This window comes from Fukomys damarensis, unplaced genomic scaffold (assembly GCF_012274545.1).
Source record: "Fukomys damarensis isolate Sample0158 unplaced genomic scaffold, DMR_v1.0_HiC HiC_scaffold_23, whole genome shotgun sequence".
NCBI classification, from domain to species: Eukaryota; Metazoa; Chordata; class Mammalia; order Rodentia; family Bathyergidae; genus Fukomys; species Fukomys damarensis.
In genome coordinates, this window is record NW_022900935.1 from 53,729,426 (window position 1) to 53,743,211 (window position 13,786).

Genomic DNA, 13,786 nt, shown 5'->3' on the forward strand with positions numbered 1-13,786 from the left:
ATAGATATAGATATAGATATAGATATAGATAGATATTTCCAGGCAGAGCGGTTGTATAGTTGAGTTCTGAGCTGAAGAAGGTACTTTGTAAGTGAAATTCTGTTTTTATTTTAAAAAGAAATTGACAATTACTCTGAAATTTGGCAGATTTTTACAAAGCCAAGTGAAATAGCTATCATTTCACAGAATACAATTGATATTATCTGTTGGGGATGATAAAATTAGGAATTCAAGAAAAAAATCAGAATTTTGGATTTTTTTTTTTTTTTTTTTTAATGAGACAGGGTCTCACCATACGGTTTGGCCAGGCTTGAACTTACTATGTGGTCCAGGCTTGGCCTCAGACTCATGGCCATCCTCCTACCTCAGCCTCCCAAGTGCTAGGATGATGGGCCTGCACCCACTACGCCTGGCCAAACTTGAAGACTTAAGACTTGTGAACATCACTATGACTTTGACATCTGTCAATTTACATATTTTTCTGAAATGAGCGATTGTGAAATCACCAAACGTGCTTTCATCTCTATTGGATGAAATACATTTGCATTTAGAAAAATCACAATAACTCTGTGAACTAATAGGTGACAAATTACCAATGCATAGAGTTAAAAATCCCAACAGTATATTTCACAGAACTAGAGAAAACAATCCAAAAATTCATTTGGAACCAGAAGAGACCTAGACTAACAAAAGCCATCCTAGGCAACAGAGATGGCAGGGGGTATCACAATTCCCAACTTGAGACTATACTACAAAGCCACTGTGATAAAACAGCATGGTACTGGCAAAGAAACAGACCCAAGGATCAGTGAAACAGATTAGAAGATGCAGAAACAACTCCAAACATACTCAGCTACCTTATCTTTCACAAAGAAGCCAATTATCCTCACTGGAGGAAGGAAAGCCTCTTTAATAAATGGTGTTGGAAAAACTGTCTTTCAACTTGCCAAAGATTAAAACTAGACCCCTATCTTCAACCATGTACTAAACTAAAATCCAAGTGGATTAAAGATATAAATATTAAAAGACAAACACTAAACTTGCTGGAAGATAAGTTAGGCAGAACTATTGAAGATATTGGCATAGGAAAAGACTTCATGAACAAATCCTCAGTAGCATGGGAACTAGCAGAAAGAATCAACAACTGGGATCTCATCTTTTTTTTTTTTTTTTATTGAGTTTATTGGTACATTTAGGGATACAGTACAGTTACATTCATTGTTGGGATCATGTACCTTTACATGGCAAGTCTTGATTCTCATTTTTTTCCCCTTACCTCTGCCCTCCCTTCACCCCCTCCTCCCCTCCCCATCTACAAACACTTTATTTTCATCTTTTCATTCTCTCACATTTTTTTCTTTTCCCTTTTTGTTCTTCCCCTACGTATCACACCTTCCCTACATCTTTAGCTCCTTTCCTCCCATTTCTAAATGTCAGTAATCTTATTAGAATCTTATGCATTGTTGCAGAATATTCACACCAGGGAAACTATTTGGTATTTACACATGTGGGACTTATTTATTTCACTTAGGAGTATATCTTCAATATGTATCCATTTTCCTATGAATGAATCTATTCTCTCGCTCTTTATGGCTGAGTAATATTCCATTTTATAGAAAAACCACAACTTCTTTATCCAGTTTCCAACGGATGGGCAAATAGGTTGTTTCCAAGATTTAGCTATTACAAACTGTGCCGCTATAAACATGGGTGCACATACTTCTCTGTGATATGATTCTTTTAGTTCTCTTGGAAAGATACCCAACAGAGGGATGGCTGGGTCAAATGGAACCTCCAGTCCAAGCTCTTTGAGGTATCTCCATATTGATTTCCATAGTGGTTGCACTAGTCTGCACTCCCACCAACAATGGAGGAGGGTTCCTTTCTCCCCACAACCCCGCCAACATTTGTTATTGTGTGATTTCTTGATAGCAGCCATTCTTTGTGGGGTGAGGTGGAATCTCAGTGTTGTTTTCATCTGAATCTCTCGAATGACCAGTGATGTGGAACATTTTTTCATATATTTTCTTGCTGCTTTCACTTCTTTGTATGAGAAATGTCTGTTCATTTCGGATGCCCATTTTTGGATCGGGTCTTTATATTTGGGGGGACTGATTGTTTTGAGTTCTTTATATATCCTTGATAATAGTCCTTTGTCTGAGGTACAGCTGGTAAAAATTTTTTCCCACATTGTAGATTGTCTCTTAGTTCTGCTAATGGTTTCTTTTGAAGTACAGAAGCTTTTTAGTAAGATGGGATCTCATCTTTTTAAAAGGCTTCTGCACGGCCAGAGAAATAACCAGCACAGCTAAGAGACAAAACACAATGTGGGGAAAAATTTTTACCAGCTGTTCCTCAGACAAAGGTCTACTATCCAGAATATAATAAAGAACTCAAAAGAATCAGACCCTCTCAAATATAAAGACCCAATTCAAAAGTGGGCATCTGAAATGAACAGAGATTTCTCAGACAAACAAGTAAAAGCAGAAAATAAACATATGAAAAAATGTTCCACATCACTGGTCATTCAGGAGATTCAGAAGAAAACAGCTCTGAGATTTCATCTCACCCCAGAAAGAATGGCTGCTATCAAGAAATCAAACAATAACAGATGTTGGCACAGTAGTGGGGAGAAAGGAACCCTTCTTCATTGCTGGTGGGAGTGCAGACTGGTGCAACCACTGTGGAAATCAATATGAAGAGACCTCAAACAAATAGGATTAGAAGTCCTATTTGATCCAGCTATTCCCTTGCTGGGTATCTTCCCAAAATAGTGAAAAGAGCATATATCACAGTGATATATGCTCAACCATGTTCATAGTGGCACAGTTAGTAATAACTAAAACTTGGAAACAGCCTAATTGCCCATCAACTGGAGAGTGGATAAAGAAGATGTGTGTGTGTGAGTGTGTGTGTTTGTGTGTGTGTGTTTGGTGTGTGTTTTATATATAAAATGGAGTACTAATCAGCCACAAAGAATGAGAAAGTAGAGAGATTTATAGCTAAGTGGATGTGCATTGAGGACATACTCAAGTGAAATTAACAAGACACACATGTATAAATACTGAATAGTTTCTCTAGTGTGAAAAACTAAAAGTCTAAATAAGGACCAAAACGTATAACTGATATTGTGTAATAGGAAAACAAGTCTAAAAGAATAGAGGAAGTGGGAGGGGGAGGAGAAAGGGAAAAGAAAAAAATATGAGCAAAGGAAAAACACAGAAACAATGTCTTTGTTAACAGAGGAAAAAATATGAGAGAAGGAAAAACACAGAAGCAATGTCTTTGTAAACAGAGAAAGGTGGAGTGGGTGAAGGCAGGATAGGGAAATGGGGAAAAAATAAGAACCAAGGTAAGTCATATAAAGGTACAAGATCTCAGTGATTAATGTAACTGCATTGTATACCTAAAATGTACCAATAAACTTAATTTTTAAAAAATCAAGCCTGGCTAAAAGCCTGTTCAGAGGGTAAGACAGACCAATGTATTTTAATGTAAGAAAGCCAAAAATAGTTTAAAATAGGATTTTAGATTTTACATTGTAACTAATGTTAAAGAAACTATCAGGGGCGAAAGGAGGGTAGGGGTGTGGGGATAAAATAAGAACCAAGATACAGCATCTAAAGATACAAGATCCCAGTGATGAACGTAACTGTACTGTATACTACAAAGCACCAATAAACTTAATGAGAAAAAAGAAACTATCAATTATCTAACTTTAGTTATCAAAGAAAAATATCCACGAGACTCTAAAAAGAAAGACTATGAACATATTGATAATTTTCTGAACTATTGTCTGCACATTGTCTATATAGTTCTTCATGTACTTCAACCAAGATAACACACTGTAATAAACAGAATATGGAAGATGTGAGAATATATCTTTCTTCTGTAAGCCAGGTGTAAGATACATTTGCAAATACATAAAATAACTTTTCTTCTCACTAGAAATTATAGTTATTTTTATGAGAATGTTATTTATGCTAGCATGTATTGGGCTTAATAATTTTAAGTGCAGAACTATAGTAAACATTAAAACATTTCTCAATTTGAGTTCTAATACAGTAAATCATCATGGATTAACCCACATAAACCAAAGGTATTTGGGCCTTCAACAAATTTAACAGTAAAAGAGTTAAGATACCAAAAGATTTTAGAAATACTGAAGGAGGGTAACACACTATTTCATAACTAGATTCATTTAACTGACAATGATTTTCTTGGTGAAAAAATGACTTGGCATAATTTACCTGCTCAAAGTTTGGAGACGTCAAAGCATTTGCTGTTCTTACTCTTTCTAGTTGAACATCTTCATCTTCCCCTTCTGGGTCTTCTGGATTGTGCAATACAGTGCTGCTTCTTGGAGAAATTCTAGAGTTAAAGAGTTTTGTTAATAATTGGATGCTGTTTCCTAGTGTCATAGAGAGATCATTTCATCCTCTAAATCTTATATTTGAGGCATGTAGATGATTCATAACACTTCATAATTTCCGTCTTCTTAGGAAAACTTTCCTCTTCACAACCACCATGATTTAGTCTGTAGTGTCAGCAAAGTAAACTATCATTGCTTCTTATCTCTCTTTAATTATCTTTACTAAGGAGCTATCGCTTTTTCATCTCAACGGACAACTTAATACACATACTCTAGCAAGAAAATTATATACTGTCTCACAATAAATACTCTGGAAACCATAGTTAACGATGCCAAGACATGGACATTGTCCAAGCTTTTTTGATAGTAATGGGCTAGAATATTTAAAAAATCAGGTCTGTCACAGAAAATTCTAGTTATGTGATTCAGCACAGGCATTACTTTGATATATTTTCTTTTTCATTCCAGCTCAAATCTCAATACCAAGATCATTACTCTGGGCTCTTGTTCCTCTCTCTACCCGTTCTTTCCCATGTGATTACAGATGATACCCTCAAGGTCTCCTGTCACATTTGCGCTCAACTTTCTGTCATAGTTAAAGATGACATTAACGTGGTGGCAGGATAGCCAACCAGCTTAGTTTTCTCAGAACTGAGGGACCTGGGACATGGGACTTCCCGTGTTAAGGTTGTGAAAACTCTTTGCAAGTGGAGATTTCTAAAGGGAGATTCCAATCCTGAATGAGGTCTCCAAAGAAAGATGCTTCTGGTTTTGTTCTTGAGTCTTGATTAGAAAGTGTCCACCTTTAAGATCACTTGAAAGCTGACTTCATTTCCTTTTTTGCTACAGCCTGAGGCAATTGTTCATGATCTACTTGCTGGGCTTCTCACCCTCCTAGGAAAATGGCTGTTGCTGCCTTTGGCCCTGTTTCCCACCCTGTGTCCATTTCTGGATCCACTTTATTCCTTTAGCTGTAGGCTACACGAGCCATTTACTATTCAAACTGACTCTATCCTATCTAATGTGCCGCCGGCTCCCACTGAAAACAGTTCAGACAAAGCCCTTGATTTTCAGTGTTTCCCATGTGTTAGTGCTGTCCAAACTACTACCAGGTTACACTTATTTTAAGGCCCAGTCCCTGAATTCCACTTTTGTGTACTTCCTATAGCCCGCGCTTCAGGATACCCTAGCATGTCCTTGATAACTGACTAGGTTTTCCCCCCAGGAATATCTTTAAATAGCTATCATTTTAAAAAGCATGAAAGTACTTTTCCAAACCTAAAGACAGGATCCTTTCTCATTGTTTTCTTTCCAAGCTTGCATTCCAGACATCGAAGAATAACAAGAAAGATGATAAAGTGAACATATGGCTAGGGAGAAAGAGAGACACTCAAAATTAGAAATACTAAAAGAGAACTTCAGAAGTGAATTAGAAATTCTTATTCTTTTAAAGGCATATATTTGGCAAAATACTGAGAATTTGAAGGACGGACTATTAGGATAGTCATAAAAAATCAAGTTCAAATATATTCCTTAGGAGAGAAAAACTAGTAGTGTTTTATATCATATCAAAATATATCTACATTACATTGAACAAAATTTTATTCATATTTAGGTGTTGTCTATCTTTGTCTCCACAGATTCAGCATTATTAGGATCCTTGTAAATATTCATTCTAATTTTAAGGATGTTGTGTTTAGCTGGGACTTCAGTTGTATAAACATTTTAAGTAAAGTTTCACAATATAAACAAGAAAGTACAGTTGTAGACTACAATGACCGATGTCTCTCCAAATGCAGTAATATTTCAACGAGAGTCAGACTTACTACTAGGTACACCAGGAACTCATATTTCTTCCCTTGTTTTGAAAGAATGATGTCATGATATACACGGTGCTGCAAAAGGAAGGATAATCCTTTAAATACAAAGTTTTGTGATTTCCGAGTTTTCCTCAAACAACTGTGACTGGCCCATTGAGCGGATCTGCTGATATTTCCCCAGGTTTTCCAAGGGGAGAAGGGATGTGCCAATTCTTAGACATGTGTGAGGGACAAACTGCTTTTGTCTGGATGAAATTCAGCGATTATCGGTCAGGTGCTTAGAAAACCTGGGGCTTAGCGCTAGCAAACTTGCCATGGCGAGCATGCGCAGAACCACCATGCTGCTCTCCCAGACCCACGTTAGTACACAGGCAATGAGAGCACAGACTGGTTCCCCCCAAATAAGATGCTCTTAACCACAGAGTGAGTCATGGAAAATTTGTTCCAAGGGTGCACTTTTCTGAGGAGAGGGTCCAGTGCCTGTGTAAGATTCCCCAAGGCTGACATACCCAGAAAACCTCTTAAGGACTAGTAGGGGAAGTGATGGATATTTTGAGTAATATAGTCCTTTGTTTTTATATATGTATGGAAATAAGTCTCTAGGAAATAAAAAATAAAGAGTAGCAAATACAAGTGTGACTATACTGTGCCAAATTTTTAAAAATGTAGTATCAAATGTGATATTAAGGTGTATCAAGCATTAGTACCTCAACCCAAAATATTAGGGAAGAATTTTTGTCTGATTTTTTTTACTAAACCTATTCAATGAATTCATCAATATAAACATTTTCCACCTGCTCATTACCCTTTACCAGAAGACAGGAATGGGGGCAGATTTGTGCCTGTGGGCCAACAGGACTATGGATAGACTCTTCTCAGTGTGTGGAGGGACTTTATATTTTAATTTTTTAAATTTAAGTATTCTGCTTTAAAAGTGCGTATTTCTCAACTATGGACGAAGCTTTCCTATATTCCTATATAAATGCCACGTATTTCAAGACACTTGAACAAATATTGGCATTCCTTACTTCAAAATGTAGCACTGTGCAACCAGTCAAGGCGGTGGTTGGAATTAAGACACTGACACAATACAGAAATACGTCCCCAAGGAAATCCATGATAACTGCAGGAACCAGCGTGATCTAAACAAAAATAAATATCTATGTTATGTTGCTCTCTGAAACAGTACATATTTAAATTTGAGATCGTATGAAGTTTTTCTGATTTTGACATCTATTTCACGAAGCAAGAGAAAGTCGGTATTATCTTTAACATTTCCACCGAGGCTTCAGTTTCTCTGTTTGACTATGACAGCTATACAAAAACTGGACACTTTTCAGGATCTTATGTATAGACTAAATTTTTTTACATTCTGTTTTAATTACAGAAAAGCAAAAATAAATTTAGGATGACTGTCTTTAAAGAGGAAAATTAAGTAAGATACAGGCAATCATTAAGGGAAATAGTTTTGAAATTGAACAAAAACAGAAATGAAAAATTAGAGGGGACCATTTTCTTAGGTATATCACCAAGAGGAATATGAGCACGTAATAACCTGTAAGTGACATGGGCACAAATATTCAAGTACAGAGTTCAGAGTTGAGTTGAATGCAGGTACAGCGTCACGCTTCCTCTTCTAAGCCACTGTAAGGTCTCGGGAGGAGGCCTGTCCTGCCTTTTATTCAAGCTGTCATTTTCGTGGCTATCGCAGGACGGTTTCTAAGACTGTATCTCCAACTGTGCTCCTCTTCCAAAGGCTTTCACACTTTCCCAGCATGAAAGATATACAGCCGTGGAATAGATTGGTGAGCACATCACTTGAGATTAGAGTTGGATCAACCTAAATTTCCATCTTAGCTAGGGCACTTGGGTTTTGTTTTGGGTCCTGTGCACATGCACAGGTTCTTAGCATTTGCTAGGATCAGCCTGATTTTCTTCCCTTTTGAAGTCTTGCTCGTTCATTGTTGTTTATTTGCATTATCCTTCTTTACCAATTGAAATGTTTCTTATCCTTAAGAAATCTTCTTGGCACACAATTCATTTCCAGAAATTAACCAATCTTGGATTTAATAGTTATTTTTTAAAGAAATCACTCAATTGTTTTCTAGATGATCTACCTCAGTGGGTACTCTTGTCTTTAGTATCTGGCTGTATAAATACCTGTGTGTTCATCTATCTCCCTTCAAGGATTCTTTGAAAGTAGATACTGTGCATTTTATGGCTCCTGTCACTCATGAGTCTCAAGGCCCGGCACACAGGAAAAGTCAACAAATATTTATTGAATGATAATTTATTTGGAATATTTAAAAAACACAAGTTAGATAGAAAAAGTGCTTATAATTTATACATATTTCCCCTCCCAATTTTATGGAAATCATTATGATTTTTATCAAAGAATTCTTAGTGGGGAATTTTGAGGATTAGTCTTAAGTTTTAGCTCTTCTATTAATAATATTTGTAATCTTGTGCAACTTCCTGGGGTCTTTTGGACCTCATTTACTTTTCCCCCAAGAAGAATGTTAGAATGACTTCAAGGTTTCCTGCAAACTCCAAATTTTATAAAAATGTGACTGTTTTCAGAAAAATCAAAACAGATATGGAGCAAAAAAGCATACTTACAAATGTATATATCCACAGTTGTATCATACAACACCTAAAAATTGCCCAGAAAAATACAGTAGAGGTATTTCAAGTGTAATATAATTTTATCTTATGCCTACCAAAATTAATAAAGTATTAGCTGTTAACTTCATAATAAAAATAAACACATTTATAGTAAACATACTTACAAAATAGAAGCAAAATGACCAAATGCCACTATTTTTTCTCCCATTACGAAAAATGAATGAAATCACATATGTCATGAAGATAATTGATATGGAATAACCAACAATATACAGAATCTGAAATTAAAGACAATATTAAGAGTATGGAAGACAAATGCAGTCCAGGAAACCATTTAGATCCAAAACTTATCATACAACAGGATCTTTTAAATTATATCATCTAGAATACTTTAAATGTCATCAAAATTGTTTAAAAGAGGGACAACAGGAACATGGGAGTGTAGGCAGCTCCAAGTCCCCCATCTCTCAACTGAAATATTGAAAAATAAGCAGAATTGGTAGGACCAACTTTGTCAGAACTAGAAATTGTTTAAAAGAGGGACAACAGGAACATGGGAGTGTAGGCAGCTCCAAGTCCCCATCTCTCAACTGAAATATTGAAAAATAAGCAGAATTGGTAGGACCAACTTTGTCAGAACTCAGTACATGAGTTGGTTTCATGGAAAATTCTGAATCAATAAAAAGCACATTCCAAGATGATCGGAAAGCTTGAGCATGTTCTGACTTTCCCTTTGCCCCCCTCCTTCCTCAGGGAGTATAGTTGAAGCTGGCAACCTGTATTTCAGTGCAGGATCCTAGTCACCGTACCAGCGAGATCACAGCTAATCTTATTCTCAAATTACTGTAAAAGTCTGGCCTAACCTGATTGAGAGCTATCTGAAGGGCAGGTGTAAGCATCTGCTCTAGTTTCAGCTAATGAAAATTCATTCAGGGTGGAAAAGTGAGAAATATTGCTTAAAAACAATATAAAGCTAATAAACATTCTATAGCCACCTGGAGCAAAATAGAATAGTTGAGACATAAAATAGATCATCCTGACCTATAAAATTTTTCTGAGAGTTTCATTGGGAAATAAGAACATTCAAAAGCACCTATATGTACCAGATATTTAGAAAGTCATGAAGATACTAAGGGAGAATGTGCATCCATGAAAAACATGACAGGAGTCTAGGTTTACACAGTGAGCTAATCTTTAGGCATCATGTAAGCCTGGCTAGCTGTTCAAAGAGTTCTAACCAACACAGAGCCTGCCTGTATAGGTTAGTGAAGATTTCCAAGTTTCTGTTTCTCAAGGAAATCTCTTTCAAAAACACTAGTTGAACTAGACAAAGGAACAGAGATTTCAGTTGCCCCACAAGACTGAGCATACAGACCATAAAAATGTTTTGGGAAATACTCTAACCAAAAGATCATTATAGCCTGTAGTCTAAAATAGCAAATTCTAAACAAAGAGGAGAACCTGTTACCTACAGTTACCACGTTATGATATTCAAATGTCCTCATTTTCCCAAAAACCTAAAACAGAAATAGAAAAATGTATCCTATATTCAAGGAACAAAATAATAAAAAACTCTGAAGAAGTCTAGATATAGGACTTACAAAATGACAACTTTGAAAATTATATTACATATATTCAAAAACACTAAATGAAACCATGGAGAAAGAACTAAAGGAAAGCAAACAAAGTACATATTTAAAAAGAGAGTAAAACATAAGTATACATTATAGAAATGAACAGAAACATAAATTCTAGAACTTAAGCATATACTAACTGAAATAAAAATTTTACTGAAGATATTCACCAGTATATTTGAGCTGGATGCAGAAAATCAACAAACTTGAGCACAGACCATGAAAATCATTCAGTATCAGGAGTAGAAGAAAAGGAAAACAAAGAAAAGTACACAGAATTTAAGAGATCTGTGAAATACTGTGATGCGAACAAACATATACATCGAGGAAGTTCCAGAAAAGGGAGAGAAATGAAGACAGAAGAAACACTTGAAGAAACAATACCTGGAAAGTGAGTGTCCTTATTTCATGAAGCACAAGAATGTATACATCTAACAGGATTACCAAACTCCAAATAGAAAAAAATAAAAGTAAAAACAAAAAGACTCATAACGAAACAGTTCGACCTCAGCTCTATTGTCCAACTATTGATATCCGAAGACACTATTGCAGGTAGCAGAGGTAAATGACTCACTACATATGATGAGTCAGATAATTAACCGATAGCCAGTTTCTCGTCAGACAAGATAGAGGCCAGAAGGCAATGAAATGACATTGAAGATCCCGAAAGAATAAAACTTTTAAGCAACTATTCTTAATTTAAAATTTGGGAAAACTGTTATTTGCCCCCAAATGGGACAAAATTAAAAGATTTCTAGAAGAGCAGAAGCAAAAGGAGTTTGTTACCAATTGATTTGACTCAAGAGAGATATTTCAGGTTGAAATGAGAGAACACTTAACAGCGACTTGAAGTTGCACAAAAAATATATATTTTTTCAGTAAAAGTAAATACATAGGCAAATATGAATATTCTATTCTATTTCTAGATTTAACTCCACTTTTTATTTCCTATATGATTTAAATGAAAACGTATGAAGAATAATTATGAGCTTGTGTTTGGGGCTCACTGGTTACAACAACAGCAAGGAGGAGGTAACCTAGAGTTTTTATGTGTATTTGGAGTAAATTTATTATCCATTGCAATTAGACTGTTGCACAGTGGTATAATAAACATAACCCTCCTGCTTACTTCCAAGAAATGATCTAAGCTATCATCAATACTAAAAGGTAATCGAAAGGATCCATTATAAGAAGTTAAAATGCTAAAAATGCATTGATGAAAGAAATGGGAGCCAAAAAGGCTGTAAGACTGACAGGAGACAGGAGAAAAGAAGAAATGACAACAGAAATCAGAAAATATCTAAAATGAATGAATACTAAAACACAGTGCACCAAAACTTGCAGAGTGAAGTTAACGGTGTTGCTCAGAAGGAAATTTCTAGGTGTAAAAGAAGAACTAACGTAAATAAAAAACTGAACTTTCCATCTTTGAGAACTAGAAAAAGAAGGAGTCAGCTAACCTAATACACAGTAGATAGGGAAGGAATAATAGAGCCAGATTAAATGAAATAAAGAATGGAAAGAATCAAGGAAACCAGAAGCTGTAACTTCTAAAATACCAACGTAATTGACAAAATTTAAGCTAGAGTGCCAAAGCAAAAGTAGGAGAGGCAAATAAGTGAACTTGCAAGTCAGAGTTTGGATCTTACTACCAATTTTACAGAAATAAAATGAGCAAACAACCAAAAGGAATTTACAGAATACTATGAACAATTGTTCTTCAGAACTATCAGAGCACCTACATGAAATGGACAGACTCCTAGAGACACACAAATAACCTCATCTGATTTAAAATGAAAATTTATGCATATAAAATATAGAGCTGGAGTCAGTAATCAAAGCCTTCCAATGATGAAGTACAAAGCTAGATAGTTCCTCTGGTAAATTCCATCAAACAATTAAAGAATTTGTATAAAACAAGTCCAGTAAAAAAAAAAATGAACAAATGACTTAAAGAGACTTCAAAGAAGATAGAGTCACGGTCAATAAACAATCACCACTCGCTCTCCTGCGCGACCTCCTCTGGAGCCGCGCCGTTTCCAGCGGGCGCTGAGTGATTGGCTACAACGCACACCAGTCGGGTGAGTTTGACAACATCGCCCCGGCTTGGTCTCAGAGCCCTCTCTCCTGCGTAGCCCATCAATTGGAAACTGGATAAAGAAGATGTGGTTTTTCTACAAAATGGAATACTACTCAGCCATAAAGAATGAGAAAGTAGATTCATTCTACTTTGGATTCATTCATAGTTAAATGGGTACATTTTGAGGATATACTTCTTAGTGAAATAAATAAGGCACACATATGCAAATACCAAATAGTATCTCTGGTGTGAAAAGCTAAAATAGTATTCAAGATCCTAATGGGACACTTAGCAAATAGGAAGAAAACGACCAAAGGTGTAGGAACAGTGAGAAGGATAAGGAAGGGGGAACAAGGGAAAAGGAAAAAAATGTGAGAAAATGTAAAAATGGAATTAAAGTGTTTGAAAGGGCAGAGGGGAGGGGAGGGTGAAGGGAGGGTGGGACAAGGGGAAAAATGAGAACCAAGACCTGGCATGTAAAGGTACAAGATCCCAGTAATGAATGTAACTGTACTGTCTACCTAGAATGTACCAATAAATTAAATTAAAAAAAAAAGCAAATCAAACTCGCAAAGATACACCACTTCACACCTGCCAGGATGGTTATAATAAAAATTTTGGAAAAAAAACCCCAAAACAAAGATAATACCATGTTTATTATGCTACATGGATAATGATGATATAAACCAGTACAGTTAATGTAGGAAACAGCTTGATTCCTCAAAAGGATGAACTTTGAATCATCATACAATTTGGTAATTTTGCTTAAGGCTGAAACAGACAACCTTACATCAACATTCATTTCAGCATTACTCACAGCAGCCTACAAATGGATACAACTCTAGTGCCTATGAACACATAAACTATGTACAAACAGTGGAATATTATGTAACCATAAAAGAAATAAAGTTCCACTGCATGCAACTTTAAAACCATTATGCTATGCAAACTAAACCAGCCCCCACTGGACAAATATTATGTGAAGTATATCGAATAGGCAAATTCTTAGAGGTTGAAAGTGGACTAGCAACAACCTGGGGCTGGGAGTAGCAAGAAATCGGAAATCACTGTTTAAGGAGCATGAAGTTTTGTGGATGAAAAAAATTTCATTAATTTGAGTTTTGCACATAAAAATGATTAAGATGGCAAATTTTATTACATATACAATACAATAATTTTAAAATTAAACAAAAATTAAATATAAAAAATATATTCTATTATATTAATGTCAATATTACTGATGAGGGCTGGGGAT

At 35.7% G+C, this 13,786-nt stretch overlaps 1 protein-coding gene across 4 annotated transcripts in view; it reads right to left on the minus strand.

Moving 5' to 3' along the window:
• LOC104873740 (ATP-binding cassette sub-family A member 8-A) overlaps positions 1-13,786 on the minus strand; it is a 76,725-nt gene that overhangs the window by 14,676 nt on the left and 48,263 nt on the right. For all 4 annotated transcript variants that reach the window (XM_033767279.1, XM_019210022.2, XM_019210021.2 and 1 more), the window contains 5 exons: positions 8,982-9,095; positions 7,221-7,334; positions 6,199-6,267; positions 5,651-5,742; positions 4,251-4,371 (listed from right to left, as the gene is read on the minus strand). In XM_033767279.1, coding sequence (XP_033623170.1) covers positions 4,251-4,371; positions 5,651-5,742; positions 6,199-6,267; positions 7,221-7,334; positions 8,982-9,095 — 510 coding nt within the window. The remainder of the gene's footprint in view (positions 1-4,250; positions 4,372-5,650; positions 5,743-6,198; positions 6,268-7,220; positions 7,335-8,981; positions 9,096-13,786) is intronic.